Source organism: Microcaecilia unicolor, chromosome 5, assembly GCF_901765095.1.
Source record: "Microcaecilia unicolor chromosome 5, aMicUni1.1, whole genome shotgun sequence".
Lineage (NCBI taxonomy): Eukaryota > Metazoa > Chordata > Amphibia > Gymnophiona > Siphonopidae > Microcaecilia > Microcaecilia unicolor.
In genome coordinates, this window is record NC_044035.1 from 224,052,748 (window position 1) to 224,077,179 (window position 24,432).

The window sequence follows — 24,432 nt, forward strand, 5'->3', positions numbered from 1 at the left end:
TGGGCAGGGTGCTAGACCGGGTGGCAAAGCATCCCGGCAGGGTAATCCTGGTGGGTCCGGATTGGCCCAGGCGTCCCTGGTATGCGGACTTGATCAGGCTCTCAGTGGACGATCCTCTGCGACTGCCAGTGGAGCAGGGCCTGTTACATCAGGGTCCCGTGGTGATGGAGGATCCCTCCCCCTTTGGTCTTACGGCCTGGCTATTGAGCGGCAGCGTCTGAGGAAGAAGGGTTTCTCAGACAAGGTCATCGCCACTATGCTGAGAGCGAGGAAGCGCTCTACTTCTACTGCTTACGCCAGGGTTTGGCGTATCTTTGCAGCGTGGTGTGAAGCAGGCTCACTTTCTCCCTTCACTGCTCCAATTTCTTCAGTGTTGGCGTTCCTGCAAGAAGGTCTGGAGAAAGGCCTGTCGCTCAGTTCCCTTAAAGTCCAGGTAGCGGCTCTGGCTTGCTTCAGGGGCCGCCTGAAGGGTGCTTCCCTGGCTTCACAGCCAGATGTGGTGCGCTTTCTCAAGGGAGTTAATCACCTGCGCCCTCCTCTGCACTCAGTGGTGCCTGCGTGGAATCTCAACCTAGTGCTAAGAGCATTGCAGAAGCCGCCTTTTGAACCCTTGTCGAGGGCATCTCTGAAAGACCTGACGTTGAAAGCAGTCTTTTTGGTGGCTATCACTTCAGCCAGAAGAGTTTCCGAGCTCCAGGCGCTCTCATGTCGAGAGCCTTTTCTGCAGTTCACTGAGGCAGGAGTGACTATTCGCACAGTGCCTTCCTTCCTGCCCAAGATTGTTTCTCGCTTCCATGTGAATCAGCAGCTCTGTCTCCCTTCCTTTCGTAGGGAGGACTACCCAGAGGAGTACTCTGCTCTTAAATTTCTGGATGTGAGACGAGTCATCATCAGATACTTGGAAGTGACCAATGATTTCCGGAAATCGGATCATCTGTTTGTCCTGTTTGCAGGTCCTCGTAAGGGTCTGCAGGCTGCTAAGCCTATAGTGGCAAGATGGGTCAAGGAAGCCATTGCAGTGGCTTATGTGGCCGCGGGGAAGGTTCCGCCTATCCAGCTGAAGGCTCACTCCACGAGAGCTCAGGCGGCCTCGATGGCAGAGGCCGGATCCGTCTCCTTGGAAGAGATATGCAAGGCGGCAACTTGGGCTTCGGCTCATACATTCTCCAAGCATTACCGTTTGACTGTGGCTGCACGGGCGGAGGCCCGGTTTGGAGCTTCAGTGTTGAGGTCAGGGATTTCTATGTCCCGCCCTGGGTGAGTACTGCTTCGGTACATCCCACCAGTCTATGGATTGATCAGCTTGATGATATGGAAGGTAAAATTATGTATAATCATACCTGATAATTTTCTTTCCATTAATCATAGCTGATCAATCCATAGCCCCTCCCAGATATCTGTACTGTTTTTATTCTGGTTGCATTTCAGGTTCAAGTTTAGTCTTCAGTTACTTCAGAAAGACTTCGTGTTCAAGTTCTTCCTTTACTTGGATTCTTCAAGAGTTGAGACGAGTTTGTGTTACAGTGAGCTGCTGCATTCCTCTCCCCTCCGTTTTACGGGGCTGGATTGAGACTTAAAATTCTGCCGGCACTCCCTCCCGCTTCGTGCGGCTGTAGGGCAGCTTTGTACCCCTCCCGCTTCGGCGGTGTTAGGGTCAGTCAGCTCCTCCCGCGGTTGCGGTTGCAGGATAAGCCAGATCCCCCCGCATCGGCGGGGTGGTGTCCCTCCCCCGCTCCGCGGGGATGAGCTGGACGGATTCCCCTCCCCCACTTGTGTGGGGATGAGCTGGGTTAATTCCCCTCCCCCATTTCGGCGGTGGTGAGCTGGGCAGAGTGTCCCTTTGTGGGTGTAATTCTCTAAGTGCTGAGTCCTGCGGATGGAGCTTTGATATCGACATACTGAGGAGTTTCCGGCAGCACATGACCACATATAGGGAGGCAAAAGTTTGCTCTCTATCTCCACCTGCTGGTAGATGGACACAACCCACCAGTCTATGGATTGATCAGCTATGATTAATGGAAAGAAAATTATCAGGTATGATTATACATAATTTTACCTTATTCTAAACATTTACACACGCAAGAGGAGCGTAAATGTGGGTGTGTCTACATTATAAAATAGGGTTTAAAAACAGCTTTAGAATTAAGGCATAATCATTTACATCTACCATAGAGCTCGTGTAGATCATTGTGCCTAAAATTAAATCACAAAAGAAAGTAAGTAGAATATATTCCATAATCTATCCATGTAAATGTGTACTCTGAGACTCCATCCATGTGAATGTCCTCCTGCAAACTACCTACCATCGCATTTAGGCACCATGTTGTAAAATAACAGATAGCCCAAGTACACACGTATATGTGCACATGTACACGCACTTGCCAGTATTCAGATTATTTGTGTGTATTCTTGGTGCCTTTCTTATATAATTACCCCCTTAGTGCTAACAGAATACCTGGCTTTTTTTCACTTATATAGAATTAATAAGAAATATGTAAACACAAATAGTAATTTTAGCATGTCCCCTGTACTGTGCAAAACATAGATACTGCAGATGTAAATTTTTAAAATTGACATAATCCAATCACTACATTAAAAATTTATTTAACAAACAAAACAAAATAATGTTATACCTTTTTCTGTTCTGACCTTCCTACCTTGCGGCAGTCAAAAATCCTCAAGCGACACTGCGGCCTGAGCTGTGACAAGCAGGAGCTAATGGGCATAGCTCCTGCCATTAAGACCCCTAGACCACCAGGGATTATCAGAGGTAGGCCAGGGGGTTGGGGTCCTGGTCGAGAGCTCTTTTTGTCTTCGGAGGAGGAGGGGGAGTGAGAACATGTAAGATCTGGCAGCCAGTGCATGCTGGCATGGCACCGGATATTCAATGTTGGTGGACGGACATGGCCTGACATTGAATACTGGGACCTAATTCTGCCCTTGGCAGTCAGTGTTTGCCACCAGCTGAATATTGGGACTAGAAATTTTAACAACTTAGTCCAATAAAAAGGTATCATTATTTTCTGTTGATTGTTTTATTTTTATTTATTAACCTTTGAAGTGAACTAACAGCTACCACACTTCTTTATCCTAAATTTAAAAATACAATTTATTTTTTCTAATTTTATTGTCTTACTATTTAATTTTTCTAACCATGTTGTCCCAGTTTCTGGTTTCTGCTTCCGTCTGTCTTCTCTTAATTCTCTTTCCAGGTTTTCCTGTGCATTTGTCATTTTTCTCTCTTCTGCCTTCATGTTGTCAAGCATATCCATCTCCAACATTGATCTTTTTCATTTTTTTTCCATTTATTTTTCTGCCTATCTGTCCATTCAGATTTTATTCATTCTTACTATCCAGTCTTCTATCTCCCTTTTATTACTGTGCTGATTCACAACTTTGTATCGTTTTCTCCCTCAAACCCTCTCATTCTCCTTCCTCTTATTCCTCAGTCTTTCACTAACTCTTCCCTTTCTCCTCAATCATCTCCCCCCCCCCCCCGCCATCCTGCATCTCATCTCTCCCCCCTTCCAATTGGCATTTCCTCTCTCTCCCCGTCTTTTCATTCGGCATCTCCTCTCTCTACCCCCTCCCCCCTTTCCTACCTGGCATCGCCTCTCTTCCCCTCACTTCCATCCAGCATCTCCTCTCTCTCTTCCCCCTACTTCCATCCAGCATCTCCTCTCCCCCTCCCCATTCTGCAACACCCCTCTATCTCCCTGCTCCCCTCCTATATCTGGCATCTCCCCTGTCATCATAGCCATCCCCTATGCCCAGCATCTCCGATCATGTCCTCCTGCCCCCAGCACCCTGCTTTGTGTCCCTAGCATTCCTTTTCCCTCCCCTGAACTAGCATATCCTCTGTCCTCATACTTTTCCACCAGTGTCCAACCCCCACCCACCCAAAGCCATCATATTCCCTTCCTACTCCTCTCCTATAATCCAGAATATGTTCTTCCCTGTCCAGCATCTTTTATTCCCCTCCCCTGGTCCAGCATTTTGTTTTTTCCATCCCCTGCCCCCCCTCCCCCCACTACTTCTGTTGTGGCTGCTTCCTGGGAGCTGTGTGACAAAACCAAAAAAGAGGCATAACATTGTTGCCTCTGAGCATGCTGCTGCTGGCTCTGCTGGTCTTGCCCCTCTGAAATAGGAAATCTGTGTCAGAAGGAGCGAAACCAGCGGAGCCAGCAGCAGGATGCACAGAGGCAATGCCCCCGTACCATTCTGCTTTTTTTTTCTACCACAGATCCTGGGAAGACCGCAGCAAAAGAGGCGATGGGGGGGAGAGGGAGGTAAGGTTACAGTTGGAGCTGGGGTGACTTAACCTCCTCAAGCCACTTCTGTGGAAGACCTTAGGAAATTGGAAGACTGAGCATCCAAATGACTGATGAAATTTAATGTATACAAATGCAAATTGATGCACATTGGGAAGAATAACCTAAATCATAGTTACCTGATGCTATGGTCCATCTTGAGAGTCAGCACCCAGAAAAAAGATCTAGATGTCATTGTAGACAATAGATTGAAATCTGTCCAGTGTGTAGCAGCAGCCAAAACAGCAACCGGATGCTGGGAATTATTAGGAAAGGGATGGTCAGTAAGACCAAGAATGCTATAATACTTCTGTATCGCTCTATGGTGCAACCACACTGTGAGTATTGCATTCAGTTCTGGTCGCCATATCTCAAAAAAGATACAGTGGAATTAAAAAAGGTCCAAAGAACAGCAACCAAAATGCTAAAGGGGATGGAACTCCTCTCATATGAGGAAAGGCTAAAGAAGTTAGGGCACTTCTGTTTGGAAAACAGATAGCTGAGGGAGATATGATTGAGATCTACAAAATCCTGAGTGGTGTAGAATGAGTAGAAGTGAATTGATTTTTTACTCTTTCAAAAAGTACAGAGTCTGAGGGACACTCAATAAGGTTACATGATGGAAATACTTTTAAAACAAATAGGAGTAAATATTTTTTCACTCAACAAATAGTTAAGGTCTGGATCTCGTTGTCAGAGGATGTGTTAACAGCAGTTAGCGTATCTGGATTTAAAAAAGGTTTGGACAAGTTCCCGAAGGAAAAGTCCATAGTCTCTATTGACAGCAGACATGGGGAAGCCACTGCTTGCCCTGAGATTGGTAGCATGAAATGTTGCTACTATTTGGGTTTCTGCCAGTTACTGTAACCTGGATTGGCCAATGTTGGAAACAGAATACTGGGCTAGATGGACCATTGGTCTGACTCAGTATGGCTATTCTTATGTTTTTAAGATCACATTTTTAGCTGCCAAATTCTAGGCCATTCTTCAAGCTTTACGAGATTCCCTCGCTGTGTTGTTCACACCTTTCAGGGCATCTGTCCTTTGGCGTCACCCACAAAGAGGCAATCCTTTCCTTACAGTCCTTCCACAATATTGTTTATAAAAATGTTGAAAAGAACCAATCCCTGTAGCACAGTGTTTCTCATCTTCAAGTCAAGTATCCCCTAAGTCGAACAAATTTCAGCCAAGTGCCCCTAAGCTCCAATCAGCACACATTTTTGAAATGGGCATTCTAAAAACTGACATATTCTACTACAAAATAGAAAATAAAGTTTGTTTGTTTTTTTTAATTTTTTAATTTATTCAATCAAAATCTTTACAAGTTAAACACTTGAGCAAGAAAAACAGACAAATATAAGTCAGCATAAACCATGAAAAAATGTCATTCCTCGTTAGACCACAATTGGGGTGACATGTTCAAAGGAAAAACTCAGGAGAGAAGCTTAGAAGAATATTTATCAGGAATGCTTAACATGCTATAAACCCGCCCTCTACATTACATTATAACCTCAATTTACTGGATTACTACCTGTGGTCACTTTTTTTTATATCTATAAAGGCATGCAATTGTTCTGGTAGAAAAAATACATATTTTAGTACCATATATTTAACTACACATTTACATGGATAGTTAAGGTAAAAGGATGCCCCCAATGCCAAAGTTTCCATTCTCAGGTCTAAAAAAATCTTTCTCTTTTCTTGAGTATGTTTTGTATCATCAGGGAATATCCAAACTTTCTTGCCATATAATGAAGTTTGTAATTTTCGAAAGGATAAACGCTTTACCGCAACGGTTCCAGCACAGATCCCTGAGGGACCCCACTAACTACCCTTCTCCATTGCGAATAGTGACCATTTAACCCTACTCTCTGTTTCCTATCTCTCAACCAGTTTTTAATCCATAACAATATACTACCTCCGATCCCATGACTCTCTAATTTCCTCTGGAGCCTTTCATGAGGGACTTTGTCAAACACTTTCTGAAAATCCAGATACACAATATCCACCGGCTCACCTTTGTCAACAAGTTTGTTTACCCCTTCAAAGAAATGCAGTAGATTGGTGAGGCAAGACTTCCCTTCACTAAATCCATGCTGACTTTGTCTCATCAGTCCATGCTTTAGAATGTGCTTTGTTATTTTGTTCTCAAAAGCTCTATTCTCACAAGTGCGGCTACTAGCGCTTTTGTATAAACAAGAAGGCTCTCTACAGAGCTCTATTCTCGCAAGTGCGGCGAACTGCGATTACAACTATTTATTTCTGGGGCATTGAACTTACACCACGTGCATGTCATAGAGCTGTTTTTGGCCCCCGGAGGCAGGCGTTGTCTAACGCCGAAACACTGCCCGTGTCAGGTCACTCATCAATAAAGAACCTCAATTGTCCCAGTCTTGAAGGCCCAGTGTTGCTTTTTTGTGTGTATACTTTCTATGTATGCTGTATTACCCTCTCTATTTGTGTTGTTTTTCTATATTAGAGCCTCATGCTCAGTTAGAACTCCCGCAGGAGTCGAACATCCGTTGGGACCCACCTTCTCAGTACCTTGAACCAGAGGCCTACCCTCAACGTCTTCCGATTCGGGAGACCTCTGCTGAAATGGGTGTCTTTCGGGGAGAGGCAGTGGGTTGAGACCCGGAAGAGAAAGAGTAACATCCAGCGTCTCCTCCCTCTCTTTCTCCTCTCCTTTGTGTACCCCTACAACTACTGTTTCCCATGGCTACTGTTGCTTCTCTAGACCAGCAGCAGTGGTAGCAAAACAACCTAAAGCAATCCTAGAACCACATTTTTTATTCACTCACTGTTGGCTATGCCTGTCCCTTGCCTCAGAATAGGAAGTTGACGTCAAGAGGGGACAGGGGGCTGACAGCACCCATAAGAAGACTGCAGCCCCAGGACTACTTTAGTTTGTTTTGCTGCTACTGCTCATCTGGTGATACAGGGGTAGCAGCAGGACAGAGATGCTACCAGGCACCACATACTCCTTGCAGAGGTCTCGCATACCTCTTGAGGTTATGTGTACTGTATGTTGAGAATCTGTGCTGTAGCACACCACTGGTAATTCCCCTGACCCTATCCTCAGAGTGATCTCTATGTACTACTTCCCTCTGTTGTCTCTCACTGAACCAATTTCTTACCCATTCAATCACTTTAGGCCCATACCAAGGGTGCTCAGTATATTTTAAGCTACCTATGTGGATTCATGTCAAAAGCATTGCTGAAATCTAAGTACACCATATCTAGTTCTCTCTCTCTCTCCTGCCTTTCAATCTGTTATGAGTATGACCTGCCAATTAGCTAAATACAGTTGAGGCCCTAGTAGTAAGTATAGATTGCCAGTTAGCTGAGATCCTAATACTGGGTGTGATATATCAATAGTCTAAATATAAGCTAGGCCTTGGTAGTGAGTACAGAGTGCTGATAGTCTACTTCATATGGGCTGGGGGAAGGATGTTGGAGGAAGACTAAATAGCACTTACTGTATGTGACCATGATATAGACAAGCAAAAACTGTGGTCTCAAAATACTCTAAGCTAGAGGAACTCAAAAATACATAACAGCTCCAGAAAAAAGCGAACCCTTTGTAGTCATTAGTATATATTTTTTTTATATTAAAGGGCCATCAGAAGGTGGATAGAGTCCAATTCTCAGTTGTATCTGACTCTAGCATTTCACCATATATTTCTCAGATAATAAAATAACAATTCATTTCACTTATTTCAAGAAATATAGGGGTATGTTTACTATGGTGTGTTAGCGTTTCTAACAAGCCTTTAAAGTTAAGGCACGTTAAACGCTAACGTTCCTATACATTTCTATGGGCGCATTAGCGTTTAACGCTTGTAAACCATTTACGCACGTTAAAAACACTAACATGCCTATAGCACACCTTAGTAAACATAGGCGATACTGTTTAATATTTACAAAAGGTACTCTTTTTTTTTTTTCTGGAGCTATCATGATATAGACAAGCATGCTAGAAGACTCTTAAAATTCCTATTTAAAGATAGGATAGCTTGGAATCAAGCTTCCTCGTACATGCTGAGATAGTTAATGATATTTTCTTTGTATGCTTATTAGTCTGACATAGATCTGGAAGAAGGAGAATTGCCAGAAATAAAGGAGGTGAAGGTTGGTGAAGAGCCAAACCACAAAGAAAAGCTGGAAGAAGAGGGAGAAGAATCGGTCTCAGAGGATCCTGCTTTCGATGAATATTCAGAGAAAGAGGCTGAATTCACTGCAGGTGTAGGAGATGAAACCAACTCAGCAGTTGAGAGCATCCAGCAGGTGAGAGAATCTGTATGGTACACTTGACAGGGAACACATATGGCATATCCGTAGGGAAGTGCACATCAGTATGGCAAATCCAGAAAGAGTCTGGACAGCAGTATAGTGCATTTGATAGGGGAGTATGTTCATACAGGGTATCCAGCTAGTAAGTGAGCACTGGTATGGAGCATCTAGCAGAAGAATGTAAGTCATTCATATAGAACACAACAGGATAAAAGCAGATCACATAAAAAACCACAGAAACGAGTGAATAAAAAAGGAGAAGTGGTTTAATAAAACAGTTACCCGACGTGGCCACGTTTCGCCCTTAGGCTGCGTCAGGGGTAAAAAAAACTACAAAATAAAAACATACAAATTAAGTCTACAACATCATTACAAATCAAAAGTTTCCAAACATGTCGGGTAACTGTTTTGTTAAACCACTTCTCCTTTTTTATTCACTCGTTTCTGTGTTTTTTATGTGATCTGCTTTTATCCTGTTGATTTCTCAGTGGGCAGATTAGCGCCTCTAGTTTTTGTCATGCATATAGAACATCCAGCAGGCTAAGAAACGTGGTACAGCATATCTGGCAGTAGAGCACATGTCGGTATAGTGCATCCAGTAAGGGAAAGCATATCGCATGGCACATCTGGTAGGAGACTAAAGAGAGTATGCATTGATACATAGCCTATAGCAGGGGAGTGTACATAGGTGCAGAGCAGACAGCAGTGGAGCATATGTCCGTAAAATACATCTAGCAGGGAAGCATGCATTGCTATAGTTCATGTGGCAAGGGTGCATGCATTCTACAAAACGTATATCAGGAGAGTACATGTAAGTTGAGAGCATACCAATGATGATCACATTCTCACTCATTCCTTGTAGTCATTGAAATGATTATACAAGTTTAATGAGGGAGAAAGGTTCAGGATGTTTACTTTCATAATTCAGTACTTTTTGTTTATTTGGTGTCTTTTGAAACTGTTAAGTAGGTCTGAAGTCCAATGACAATAGCTCTGTACGAATAGTCTATCTCTATGAGGCTCACTCCTCCATCGGCTCAAGGAATTTAGACTTTGCATACACTTATTCTTATAAGTCACCTTGTGGGCATGGTGGCGTTTTCTTGGTCACACATCTAATTTTTTAAGATTTTTAAGAGGCCAGGCTACAATTCCAAAGCTGTATTAGAGTACGGGAATTGCCCACTGATTAATAATTTGTATCTTATTCCGTGATGTGAATGCAGTTTTCAATATCTATTTCAGTCTCCTGTTATAATCTTTCCTGATCTTTTCTCTCAGGGCTTCTTTTACAAAGCCGTGCATGTGATTTCCGCATGGCAAATGAGACTTAGCCCATAGGAACTGAATGGGCATCCTCTCATTTGCCGCACCGAGAATCAGTAGCACATCTTTATTAAAAAAAAGGCCCTCAGTGATTTATGCTGGATTGTGGCTCCTTCCTCTGCTCCTAGGTATTTATATACACCTTCCTGTTCAAGTTCATTTATGTTACACCAATTGATCAAAGAGATATTTTTCTCAATTTTCATGTAAGGAAGGTTGCCTTAGTGCATCTATCAAGGCCAAAAGTCATCCTGATATCATCTGAAAAGCTTTTTACTACACGGAGTTATGTTAATTGGTGGTCACTGGAATTATAGAGCTTCAGATCATCTACAAATAAATGTGATGTTATCTCTTGATTGTTTCCATCCTTATGACAGTAGCCCAAGGAGATAAGAGTACTCAATGGATTAAGTACCAGACAAAAATGGAGTCATGTCTGGGAGTCTTCCTGGAATATTCCTTTCTGGATCTTGATGTTAGGAATGTTACATGCTATATTTTCATGGTTAACTTAGTGTATTCAATCAGTCCAAGGTTTATTTTATGCATTTTTAAGGCACTTTATTATCTAGGAATGTGCAGTGCTAACAGAGGCTTTCATATAGCCAATACATGCAGCCAGTGAAAAGACACTAAACAAAATAGCACCATTCACAATGAAAACAAGAAATAAAAAACAAACCATGCCCCTGATTTAATGACAAGCTACTACACATGAAAAAACTGTGTAGGAAAGTTGAAAGAACATGGGCCAAAAACAAATCAGACATAAACAAAACCATATGGAGAAAAGCCATAAGAAAATACACAACCAACATAAAGAAAGCTAAAGCAGAACACTACAGTACATATATGAACCGTGATCAGACTAATACAAAACAAATATTCAAACTCATGAACAAACTACTTAAAACCCAAGGCATACTGGCATGAACTGAAACACCACCAGCTGCAGATAAGCTTGCACAATATTTCAAAAACAAAATAGCAAACACAAGATCAAACTTAGCAAAATCACAAACATCCATCAATGACTTCCTACAAGACTGTGAAACAAACAACATCCACACCATGGCAGACAGGTCCTGGTCCACATTTAAATCACCCGAATTAAACACAGTAAAGAAACTATTAACTAAATACGCACATGCATAGTGCATGCTAGACAACTGCCCTAACTACATGATGAAAGACCCACCGGACTGGTTCATCAAGTGCTTCACCAAACACATCATATTCATGTTCGCAAAAGGACAATTCCCAACAGCACAAAAAGCGACATCACAAACTACAGACCAGTGGCCTCAATACTGCTATTGACCGAAACGATGGAGGGCCTTGTAGTGCAACAACTAATGGAATACGTGACACAATTTTCAATCCTCCACAACTCCCAATCAGGCTTCAGACCACAACACAGCACAGAGACAGTCATAACTACCCTGATAACGAAGTTCAGAAACTTAATATGCCAAGGACAAAACTACAGTTCGACATGTCAAGTGCGTTCGACCTAGTAGATCACACAGTACTAATGACCCTGCTCAACAATATGTCAAGCAGTAGCAGCATGGTTCAGTGGTTTCCTAAGGACCAGATCCTACCTAGTAAACAAGTCTAACCAGATATCAACCTCATGAATCTCTGAGTGCAGGGTACCACAGGGATCTACCATTGAATACTGTTCAATGGTAATGATGGTGCCACTCAGAAAAAAACTGGAATTAATGGGCTTCCACCCATTCATATATGCAGACAACATCACCATCTACATACCTTTTCACAATAGTATCACAGAAATAATGGAGAAAATCAAAAAACGCCTTGACCTCATGGAAAACTGGGCAACAAACATTCAAATTCAAACTAAACAGAGACGAAACCAAACTCCTGGTTCTATCCAGCCCACACAACCCCATATCTTACCAACACTTCACAATCAATCATCAAACATACCATATCGAAACACAACTAAAAATATTAGGAATTATCCTCAATAAACATCTATCACTGGACAGTCAAATATCAGCAATAACATCAAAATGCGTCAACACACTATGGAAACTGAGAAGGATAAGAAACTATTTTCAAAGTCAATCCTTCCAGATAATGGTACAATCAATAATGTTATCATAACTAGACTACTGCAATGCAGCATACATAGGATGCAAGCAAACGACACTAAAATCGCTACGAACCATCCAAAACACTGCAGCAAGACTGATATTCAAGAAGTCAAAATATGAAAGAGCAACTCCACTACTTAAAACACTGCACTGGCTGCCAATCAAGGTAAGACTACTCTTCAAAACGAGCACCTTCATTTTTAATACTATTTGAAATGGCACCTGCATATATGCTAAACATAATTGAGCTATCCCCAAGAAACGCAAGTCCAGAAAGCAAAAGCTACCTATTTCTTCACCTACCTAACTGCAAATATATAACCTTTAAAAACCATCTACACAGCAGGATTTAGCTTCCTGGGTTCCAAATGATGAAACAAAATACCAAAAACCATAAGAAGCATCACTAACTACCTCCAATTCAGGAAAGAAATGAAAACCTACCTTTTCAAAAAATTCTATAGCTAACTGCATAAGCTATCAACATCCCACTTCTTCAAATCTACCTCATCAAAACTCCTCAGAAAACCACACTACCTATCATCCTCCCTATACAAATGTCCCACCTCTACAAACCTACCTCATCAAAACCCTTCAGGTAACCACATAAACTATCATCCTACCTCCTTCAGAACACTCCATAAATTATCTATATCCTCTCATGTGGATGAGACGATGGTGCAGGGAGGAGGGTTTTAGATTTGTTAGGAACTGGGCAACATTCTGGGGAAGAGGGAGCCTATTCTGAAACAATGGGCTCCATCTTAACCAGGGTGGGACCAGGCTGCTGGCGTCGGCATTCAAAAAAGAGAGAGAGCAGCTTTTAAACTAGATATGGGGGAAAGGCCAACAGTCACAGAACAGCGCATGGTTCGGGATAAGGTATCGTGCAAGGATACCTCACAAACAGGGAAGATAGGGTTTCTGGATAGTGAGGTTACACAAGAGACCTAAGTCTAAGAAATAAGATGGGAGAGTTGGAATATATTGCACTAAATGAAAAATTGGACATAATAGGCATTACTGAGACCTGGTGGAAGGAGGATAGCCAGTGGGACACTGTCATACCGGGGTACAAAGTATATCGTAGTGATAGGCTGGACCGGACTGGTGAAGGGGTAGCATTGTATATTAAAAAGAGCCTTGACTCAGATAGATTACAAATTCAGCAGGACACAAATCACACCTTTGAATCATTGTGGGTTGAAATTCCATGTATAAAAGGGAAAAGGACGGTGATAGGAGTGTACTACCGTCTGCCTCACCAGGATGAGCAGGTAGATGCAGAAATGATAAAAGAAATCAGAGACGCAAACAGAATGGGCAATGCGATAATAATGGGTGACTTCAATTACCCAAATATAGACTGGGTAAATGTAACATCGGGACACGCTAGAGAGGTACAATTCCTTGATGAAATCAAGGACAGCTTTGTGGAGCAGCTGGTGCAGGAGCCAATGAGAGAAGGAAAAATTCTAGACTTGGTCCTTAGTGGAGTGCATGATCTAGTCAGGGACATTATGGTACTGGGGCCGCTTGATAACAGTGATCATAATATGATCAGTTTTGATATCAACCTTGAAGTAACTATACATAGGAAGTCAAATACGTTAGCGTTTAACTTTAAAAAAGGAGACTATGATAGAATGAGAAGAACGGTAAAAAAAAAAAAACTTGGGCAACTGAGAGGGTAAAAACTGTACAACAGGCGTGGATGCTGTTCAAAAGTACCATCCTAGAAGCCCAGGCCAAACATATTCTGCGAATTACAAAAGAAAGACGGAAGTCCAAAAGACAGCCAGCATGGTTGGAAAAGTGAGGTGAAGGAAGCTATTAGATAAAGAAGGCCAAGAGGGATTGCGAAAAAAAGATAGCATTAGAGGCAAAAAAACATAGTAAAAAAATTTTGTTAATTTTTTATTGATCCATATCAATTAAATATTGTTTTCCACATATGTATCTGCTCCGTTTGGGTAGCTTGCCCGGTGCCCTTGACCTGGATTGGCCGCTGTCGGGGACAGGATGCTGGACGCGATGGACCTTTGGTCTTTTACCAGTATGGCACTACTTATGTACTTTTGTTGAATACTAATGTAAATCTCAACGAAAATGTAAATTGTAAAGAGTGCATAAATAAAAATACTAAGATTTCTGCTTTTCTTAGCACTGGCCATGATGGCTTTAGTATTAACTGGTCTTTGGTTCAATATTGTCACCTCTTATTGCCCTTCTGCTGTATTGCCATGATGTTATTAGAGTCAGTATGAATATATATTCTGTTGGCATCGATCACAGTGAACAGCTTGTACATTTTAGGAAGACAAATTATGGGTCTGTAATTTTTGGGCACATTACTTGGATCTCCTTTTGGAAAAAGTGTTCTTTCTGGTATTTGGTATTGTGGATTTAGTTTCACTGCCAGTCCAATTGATTCTTCTGAGCTACCAGGCCTTAGTGGAGTAATGTTGAGCCAAAAATTGGTGACTCCATATAGGCCAGAACTCTTCCAGTTTGGGACTTTTTTAACCTGCTTACCAACTCTTTTTTTGTTACTTCAGAACATTTCATAACTGTGTTGTTTGCCTTTTCCAAATTCTCCTATCCTATATGCAGGGTGGCCATTCTGTTTCTCGGTAGGCTCTTTAGTGTATCTTCCCGAGGGATACATTTCGCAACCTGATACAATCTATGATACTTAGCCATGTAGACTACTGCAACGGAATCTATGCGGGATGTAAAGAACAAATCATCAAGAAACTTCAGACCACTCAAAACACGGCAGTCAGGCTCATATTTGGTAAAACACGATTCGAAAGCGCCAAACCCCTCCAAGAAAAACTGCACTGGCTCCCAATCAAAGAACGTATTGCTTTCAAAATCTGCACCCTGGTTCATAAAATCATCTACGGCGAAGCCCCGGGATACATGACAGACCTCATAGACCTACCAACCAGAAACACAACAAGATCAGCACGAACATACCTAAATCTCCACTACCCAGACTGCAAAGGACTCAAATACAAATCAACTTATGCATCCAGCTTTTCCTACATAAGTACACAACTATGGAATGCATTACCAAAAGCCGTGAAAACAACTTATGACCACCTAAACATCCGGAAGTCACTAAAAACTAACCTGCTCAAAAAGGCATACCCTACCGACCCAACCTAAATTGCCTGAACCCTGCGACACAATCAAAACCAAAGAGCGAAATGGACATAACACAACTGTTCCTCTCTATGATTCCCTATTGTGTCTGTTATACATGAACCTTATTCTACCACTGCATCACTTTGTAATTGTTCATACCGGAATTGGCGATCGCCTTTATGGTACTATGTAAGCCACATTGAGCCTGCAAATAGGTGGGAAAATGTGGGATACAAATTTAACAAATAAAATAAATAAATAAATATACACTTTTCTCTCGAATGTTTCTGTTTTAGATTTAGTTGGTGGTGGTTTCACTGTACTTATTCTCTTATCTGGTTCCTGCTAGATCTGTTTTGGGTTTTCTCCAAAGGGATTATTTTGGTATCTCCACAGTTTTTGTGCATCAGCCACTACTTTCAATTTATCACTGAAATATATGAATTTAAGGGTTATCTTTGTTAAAGCAACATGTTTCAGTTTGATGTTTTGGATATTTTTCATTATCTTGGTGATCTTGATCCTTTTGGATACTGCACTATCAGAGACGCCTCTGCTCACAATGTTTTATGTTTCCTTCAGTTTATTTTTCTAGCGAGGAGTTATCTTTTTCGTTTTCTTCCTGCCCTATGTCCTCTTAGGTAAAAGTCGCTCAATAATAATTTTTGATGCACAGTTTTGTACTGGATTAATTTCTGTGATATCAATAATTGTACCTTTATACAAGATATGGCCTTATTTATCTTACTTATGATACTATTTACTCTGGAAGTTAAATTCAACTTGGGTAGAGTTACCCTTTCCCAGAACCCAACATATTTATCTATTTCCAAATAGACTAGTAACTCAACTTTTAATTCCTCCACCTCTCAATCTTTCTTCTGAATTTCTTCTTACTTTGCGGTTGACTTCTTAGCTTATCCTTCATTCATTTCATTTCTAGATCTCATCTCTCAGTCTCCACCCCAGCCTTTCTTTTAGTACTCCATTCCAAATCTATTTTTTCTCTCTTATCAACCTTTGCTATATTGCTCCTTTCTGAACTTCTTTTTTCTCTCTTCATCATTACCTATTAAACGTCAAATGGTTTTGTAAGCATTAAACCAAAAGCAGGCCACAAAAACTTACCTTCAAGAAACACATTTAGATACTTATGAACACAAAACATTATGTAAGTGGGATAATGTGGGATATAAATGTCACAAATAAATAAACAAACCAGTCAATTGCTTGGTTTCACATTCTTATATGGTTGACCAGATCAAAGGCTACTGAGAAGTCGAGTGATAATAAAATAGTTGATCTATTTTGATCTAGCTGATGGCGAATGTGTTTTGTGATACCTAGTACAGCTGTTTCGGTACTGTGGTATAATCTGAATCCTGTCTGATTTTGGGTGAAGGGTGTTTGTGTTTGAAAGGAAATCTTAGAGTTGTGTGTGAATAGTGGTTTCTACAATTTTAATGAGAAAAGGGAGATTCGCAATGGGGCGATAGTTCCCTCTTATCCGAGATCGATTTGGATAAATCTTTTAATTTAGGCCTTAAAATGGCATGTTTCCAGGCCCTTGGGCCTATGCCTGAAGGAAGGGAAGAAGTAATCTGGTGTGGTCCGGAGAGACTAAAGGAAAGCAAATTAGCAGATAAGAACTCATTTCTCCTTAAGTCTTTTCTCCAATTCTCAGGCTATTTTCTGGCTTTTGGTCTCTGAGTCAATATGAGGACCTGCCAGATTTCATCTCTGGTTTTTAAAAAGAAAGTTCACCCTTTTTGTCATCAACTGCACCATGATGCATTAATCTACAAAATGCACCCTTTTCTGCCAGCGCCTTTAACTCTGAATAGAAAAATTGGGTATAATGCCATTTATGCTCCATCTGCTGCTGCTTCTCTCCAGAGCTATGAAGTTACTTTTGATATTTTCTGTGTGTACTTTGTAACATCATTCACGTCAGTGGATGAGCAGCATCTAATTATAGTCAGTAAGCTTGATTATTCTTGGCAATCTCTCTCTGAATGTCTTGGGTCTTGGCAGCTGACTGATGACACCCCTCCCAGAACATCGCAGCTGGCAAATGACTGCTTCTGTTCTCTTTAGAAGAAAATTGCCAAATACAACTACCCTTCACTTGGCAGGAGAAGTGGTTACAGGGCTCTTGTTCCTTGTTCCTCTTCTACCTTCAGAATAGAAAACCTATGGGCCAATGCTCAGAACCTAATGCTAGCCTTAGAACCATATGGCGTTGGACTAGTACTGGCGTTGATCTGTGCAGGGTGTTTAGAGGTACCTATCGCAGTAAACAACCTGTGTGCCAAAGATTAGCGCAGATAGTATTTAAGTGTAGTCACACAGTTGTTAGGGCATTTCCTATTCCCTCCCCATGCTGAGAGAACAGCGCACATAACCTAGTGCCAGCTCAGACCTAGCATTGGGGTGTTTGAAGAGATTTCCCATGATTTTCTCTTAAAATCTGGCAGTTCTGATTGAATTTGGAAGCAGAAGAAAACCCCTGCAAGCTTAAGTGCTGGGACTGAGAAGCACACGTGCGAGTCCGAGCAAAACCGAAAATGAAAGCACGTGTTGCCACCTGTTTTCTGCGCTTAAATATAAGCCTTCCTGTGAAAACAAATTTGAAAGGCTTATATTTAAAAGTGCAGAGGAACGATGCAGTTATATGCTTCACTTCCAGGTTTGCCTGGGCATGCGCAGAAGAGCCACATGTTCCTCCCCCCTTACTTTTGGTCTCACAGCATGCATATTATTTGCATGCAGTTAGTGTTGAGCATTGGGGAGCTATTTTTCTACTCTTCCTACACTATTCCCGGGCACTGTTCGCTATAATGCCAGAGTTCTGAGCATCAGCTTACTGGGATGGTTTTTCCTCTTCCAGTTCTGGAAGAACAAAATCCATTCTCCTGGTCCCCCCAACAAGTTCCCATCCTAGATCTAAGGGCCTTGAACAAATATCTCAAAAAGGAAAAGTTCAAGATTCGTTTCTTGGGCACCTTCATTACCCATTTTAAATAAAAGAGACTGGCATGCGCTTTGGAACTGAAGGAAGGTAGGTATCTCAGATTATTTATAGGGCTGATTCACATCAGGTATTGCACATTGTCTGTTGGCCTTTTATCAGCTTCTTGGATCCTTTCCAAAAACATTGAGCTCTCGTGGTACTGTTTTCATGCAGTTTGAGGTATTTTCTTATCTGGTCAAGGACTAGCTGATAAAGGACAGTTCTCAGGCATTAATTTATAAATCCGTAAGTAACAGCATCTGAATGCTGGAATTATTGAGGTCTTCATCAGTTACCCAAGTCAAGTCTCATTCTGAGAAGTCAGTTGAAACTTCTGGTGGCTTTGTTAAATGCAAATTGATCTGTGCCTTTTCTTCCTGTAAAAAAAGAAAAAGTATCCATAGTGGAAAAATTGAGGTGAAGTCAACAGGCATCAGCCTGACTGTTGAGAATGTTAGGCCTTCTGGGTTCAACAGGACACTTAGTTCTCATTGCACATCTTCAAAAGAGATACTCCCAATGAACACTGAAGTCCCAATGTTAATTTGTACAGCGCTGCGTAAGTCTAGTAGTGCTATAGAAATGTTTAATAGTAGTAGTAGTAGTAGTAATAGAACCTAGTCATTCAGAGGATGCAGGATTATATCTGTGTACTGGAGAAGTTCAGAGATTCACTCTCTTTGTGGCAATATGGCTACAAACTCAGCAGCCCTCAGTTGTCCTAACTACATATGAATCTAAGCTGGGCTGCTGGCCCTAGGTCCCTCCAAGAAATATTGTTTCACATCAGTCTCATGGAGCTAAGAAATATGTTATGGTGTAAAAGTTTTCAAAAATGAGATGGTCAGTTAAATTCCTTGTTCAAAAACACAGCCATCTTTAGTTTAGTTTATTACAGTGCTTTCTATACCATGCTACACTGGGAAGCAAAAGAAGTTTACAATATTAAAATTGTAAGAAGGTCAAAAGAAGTAAGTAGAGAAGTAAAGAGGACCCAAAGAGGCAACAGGGCATAGGATAACCAATAAGAGCTAGACAGCAAGGGAAAATGGCTTCACCTGCTGGTTCATCACAGTCAGCAACCTCACCTCGCATCCAAACAGCTCGCCAGGATTCTAATTGAAAACATAGATCTAGAAACCTATCTTAAATCTTGAGAAAGGTGGTTCACAGCAAAGAAAGGTAGAAATAGCATGGAAAAGGGATCATTCTTGGGAGCAAAGGAACGTAATGAGCATGCTCGACAGGTATTCAGGCAGGCTGGAGTGAAGCAGTCTATGAACGAGAATTTTAAACATAACCCTGTGGGTAACCAATAACAAGTGTTTTTGTTTTCGGAGTGGCAATTTGTGGTCAAACTTCTTAGCATGGTATAGTAACTTAATGGCTGTATTCTGCACTAATTGTAACTCTTTTAGGCTGGAAACCTTTAGACTTTTATATAAAGAGTTAAAATAGTCGATTCAACTCAATACAAGAGCATGGATGGGAGTATGAAGTGCAGCAGCATCAAGATAAGATCTTATGGCACAGATGTACCTAAGAGCTAGGTAGAAGGATTTAACCACTGATACCATTTGTTCTTTAAACTGAAGCTGCACAAAACTGGAGAAATATTGGGAATATGATGGCCACCTGAGCTCCACAAGGCACAAAAGTTTTGCAGATTGAGCTTTAGGCAGTTTTCCCTAAGCCATTGGGCAATAGCTTCCAGATAGTATTTAAGAGAGCAATAGCTAATGGATCAACATATGCCACTAGGTGTATGTCTCTGATGACACTTCCAGCACAAAACCGAAGGGACGTGAGGTCCAAATCGGTAAAAAGTTTATTGTGGTAAGAATACCTCTGAGACTCGACACGGAGCCATATTTCAGTGTTACCGCCTACGTTGGGAGTCTATCAGAACATATAAATATAAAATTATATAGCTAAAAGCAGTTACATAAAATAGACAATATCACACACAATAATGAACCATAATTAGACAAATAAGGCAACAGTATGCATAAGAACATAACTTAAGAACATAAGAATAGCCATACTGGGTCAGACCAATAGTCCATCTAACCCAGTATCCTGCTTCCAACAGTGGCCAATCCAGGTCACAAGTACCTGGCAGAAACCCAGTTAGTAGCAACATTCCATGCTACCAGTCCCAAGGCAAGCAGTGGACATAGACTGGTGGGTTGTGTCCATCTACCAGCAGGTGGAGATAGAGAGCAAACTTTTGCCTCCCTATATGTGGTCATGTGCTGCCGGAAACTCCTCAGTATGTTCTCTATCTCAGCAGGTGGTGGTCACACACAGCAGCAGCTCTGGCTAGGCCTCCAAGCCTAATTTTTAGGTTTTGTTGAGTGCCTGGGGTTGAGGGCTCTTTTGAGCAAGTGCAAACCTGGTGGTGCCAGGTCCCTCCTTTTCTCCCCCCTCCTGCTGGCTCCGTTAAAAAAAAAAAAAAAAAAAATTTTGATCGTCCTTAAAGGTGTTTATTTCGACGTTTATTTAAACGTTTATTGCAGCTACTCACTGGGATACCAGGTCGTTACAGCTCGGAGCGGACAGCAGGTTTTTTTTACCTTTTTATAGCGGGCAGGGGGTTCCCCGATTTATCTCCACTTGGCATATGGCGTCGGAGGGCGAGGGCGTAAAGAGTCGCTCCCCGGATCGCTTGGGCGCTTCTAGAGGGGATGCGGGGGTCTTAAAGCCTGATTAGCCCTTGTTGGGTGACAGTTTCGTGGCCGATGAATGTCCCGGTCCTTCCTCCGGCGTGGCGATTTTTCCCGCCATAAACGCCCATCCCCCGCTCCTCACCTCCGCCATCTTGGCCGGCCACGCGGCTCGGACGGCTTCTTCTTGGGCCGCCCTTGAGGTTGGAGACATTAATGCCATAAACGCCCTTAATTTGGGCGACGGCACAAAAGCGGCTAAAGTTCAGCGCCGTTCTTCCCGCGCGGCTCCTTCGCGGAGTGTCGCGCCGGACGCCATTTTGGATGCGCAGCATGTCTCTCCCCCGCTCTTGCGAGCGCCGGTTGAGGGTGCGTCTAGGGCTGTTGCCCAGGCTGCGGAAGTACACAGTCTGGGGGGTTTCTCCCTCGAGTTTGTTTTGCTGCTGCATCAGGCCTTCCTTATGCAAAACGCTGCCCCTGCTCCCTCGTCTGGTAAAGAGGTTGAGGTTCCCAGAGGTAAACGCCCTCAGGTTGATTCACAGGCCTTGGAGGACTTTGTCTCCTCCGATGTAGATGAGGGCAGCGTATCTGAGGTCTCCCAACGGTCCTTTGCGGATTCCTTGGAGGAGACGGATCCCCGCTCGGATGGAGCGGATGACCCCTCTGCAGCGCGGCTTTTTAGCTCAGAGGATTTGTCCAACCTGTTGGTACAGGCCATGGACACTTTGAAGATTTCCTCTCCGGAGGACGTCTCTCCCTCAGCCCCTGTTGGCTCTGCCATTATGCTGGGGACGAAGCGCCCGCCTAGAACCTTCCACGTGCATGATGCCATGCACACCTTAATTGCGGCTCAATGGGATGTCCCGGAAGCGAGCCTTAAAGTGGCTAGGGCTATGTCCCGCCTCTATCCTTTGACTGAAAGTGAACGTGAGGCCTATCTGTGGCCTACCGTGGATTCTTTAATCACTGCGGTGACTAAGAAAACGGTGTTGCCGGTGGAAGGTGGCACGGCCCTAAAGGACGCCCAAGACAGAAGATTGGAGGCGGCCTTAAGGTCGTCCTTTGAGGCAGCTGCTTTAAGTTTGCAGACCTCAATTTGCGGCTCCTATGTGGCCAGGGCGTGCCTGACTATGGTGCAGCGGGCTTTCCCCTCGGATCTTTCCTTGAGGGCTGATTGGCCGGCCCTGGAATCGGGCTTAGCCTATTTGGCAGATTTGCTGTATGATGTCTTGAGGGCCTCAGCGAAAGGCATGGCTCAGACAATCTCTGCGCGGCGGTGGCTTTGGCTGAAACATTGGTCTGCTGACCACGCCTCTAAATCCCGCCTGGCTAGATTGCCTTTTAAAGGCAAGCTGCTCTTTGGGGTCGAGCTGGACAAAATCGTGACCGATCTCGGCACGTCTAAGGGCAAGAAGTTACCAGAGGTCAGGGCTCGGGCTAGTACTCGCCCTGGTACCTCCAGAGGACGGTTTCAGGAAACCCGTCGGTACCGCCCGGGCAGGTCGGGCTCCTCTGCCCCCTCTTCCTTCAAGAGGAACTTCTCCCCCAAGCAGCATTCCTTTCGCAGAGACCGCCGTCCCGGAGGTGCTCCCTCCGGTCCTCCCCCAGGGTCTTGTACCCAATGACGGGGCCTTGGTCCACGCCCCAGTGCAGATTGGAGGACGGCTGTCCTCGTTTATGGGCGAGTGGACCACAATAACTTCAGACGCTTGGGCGCTGGAAGTCATCAGAGAGTTCTGCTGACCCTTAAAAGACGGGTTTGTACTCTCTCCCTGCAAGTCTCCGGTCAAAGCTGTGGTAGTGCAGCAGACCTTGAACAATCTGATCCGCCTGGGTGCGGTCGTTCCGGTGCCAGAAAATCAGCTTGGCAAGGGATGTTACTCCTTTTTCTTTGTGATTCCAAAGAAAGGAGGTTCTGTACGGCCTATCCTCGACCTCAAAGGGGTCAATTGGGCCTTGAAAGTTCGGCACTTTCGCATGGAGACCCTCCGCTCTGTTATAGCGGCAGTGAAGGCAGGAGAGTTCCTGGCATCCTTGGACATCAAGGAAGCGTACTTGCATATTCCCATCTGGCCTCCTCATCAACGCTTTCTGCGTTTTGCAGTAATGGGCCGACACTTCCAGTTCAGAGCCCTCCCGTTCGGGTTGGCTACTGCTCCGCGGACCTTCTCCAAAGTAATGGTGGTCTTCGCGGCCTTCCTGAGGAAGGAAGGAGTTCAGGTCCATCCTTATCTGGACGACTGGTTGATCCAAGCCCCCTCTTATGCAGAGTGCGGCAAAGCTGTGAACCGGGTGGTTGCTCTTTTGAGCTCCCTGGGGTGGATCATCAACTGGGAGTAAAGCCAGCTGCGCCCGACTCAGTCCCTGGAGTATCTGGGAGTTCGATTCGACACCCAAGTGGGCAGAGTGTTCCTGCCAGACAATCGGATTGTCAAGTTTCAGGCTCAGGTGGACTAGTTCCTAGTAGCCTCTCCTATTCGGGCTTGGGACTACATGCAGCTGTTGGGCTCTATGACGGCCACGATGGAAGTAGTGCCCTGGGCCAGGGCTCATATGAGACCACTACAACAATCTCTGCTGCTGCGCTGGACTCCGATGTCGGAGGATTATGCTGTGCGCCTTCCCTTGGACCCAGCAGTGCGCAAGGCGCTGAGCTGGTGGACGCAGACAGACAAGTTGTCTGCAGGAATGCCTCTGGTGACCCCGGAGTGGATTGTCGTCACGACAGACGCCTTTTTGATGGGCTGGGGAGCCCACTGCTTGGGAAGGACAGCGCAGGGGCTCTGGTCTCCTGCAGAGGCAAGTGGTCTATCAACTTCCTGGAACTCAGAGCCATTCGGTTGGTGTTGTTGGAGTTCATCCCGGTACTGGTGTTGAAGCCTGTACGGGTCCTGTCGGACAATGCCACGGCTGTGGCCTATGTCAACCGCCAGGGAGGTACCAAGAGCGCCCCTCTAGCCAAGGAGGCCATGAATCTATGCCAGTGGGCGGAAGCGAACCTGGAACAGCTGTCAGCGGCCCACATTGCCGGAGTCATGAATGTCAAGGCGGACTTTCTCAGTCGCCATACCTTGGAGCCCGGAGAGTGGCAGCTATCTGCTCAGGCGTTCTTGGGCATCACGAAGCGCTGGGGCCAGCCGAGCCTAGATCTGATGGCGTCATCGGCCGATTGCCAAGTGCCGCGCTTTTTCAGCAGAGGACGGGACCCTCGATCCCTGGGAGTAGATGCTCTTCTCCAACGGTGGCCGACACAAGAGCTTCTCTATGTGTTCCCGCCCTGGCCCATGTTGGGCAGGGTGCTAGACCGGGTAGCAAAGCATCCCGGCAGGGTAATCCTGGTGGGTCCGGATTGGCCCAGACGTCCCTGGTATGCGGACTTGATCAGGCTCTCAGTCGGCGATCCTCTGCGGCTGCCAGTGGAGCAGGGCCTGTTACAACAGGGTCCCGTGGTGATGGAGGATCCCTCCCCCTTTGGTCTTACGGCCTGGCTATTGAGCGGCAGCGTCTGAGAAAGAAGGACTTCTCAGACAAGGTCATCGCCA

The 24,432-nt window shown here is 44.0% G+C and overlaps 1 protein-coding gene across 3 annotated transcripts in view; it reads left to right on the top strand.

Annotated features, from left to right (window-relative positions):
* PRDM15 (PR/SET domain 15) overlaps positions 1–24,432 on the top strand; it is a 391,258-nt gene that overhangs the window by 350,977 nt on the left and 15,849 nt on the right. For all 3 annotated transcript variants that reach the window (XM_030203815.1, XM_030203817.1, XM_030203816.1), the window contains one exon: positions 8,391–8,597. In XM_030203815.1, the coding sequence (XP_030059675.1) occupies positions 8,391–8,597 (207 nt within the window). The remainder of the gene's footprint in view (positions 1–8,390; positions 8,598–24,432) is intronic.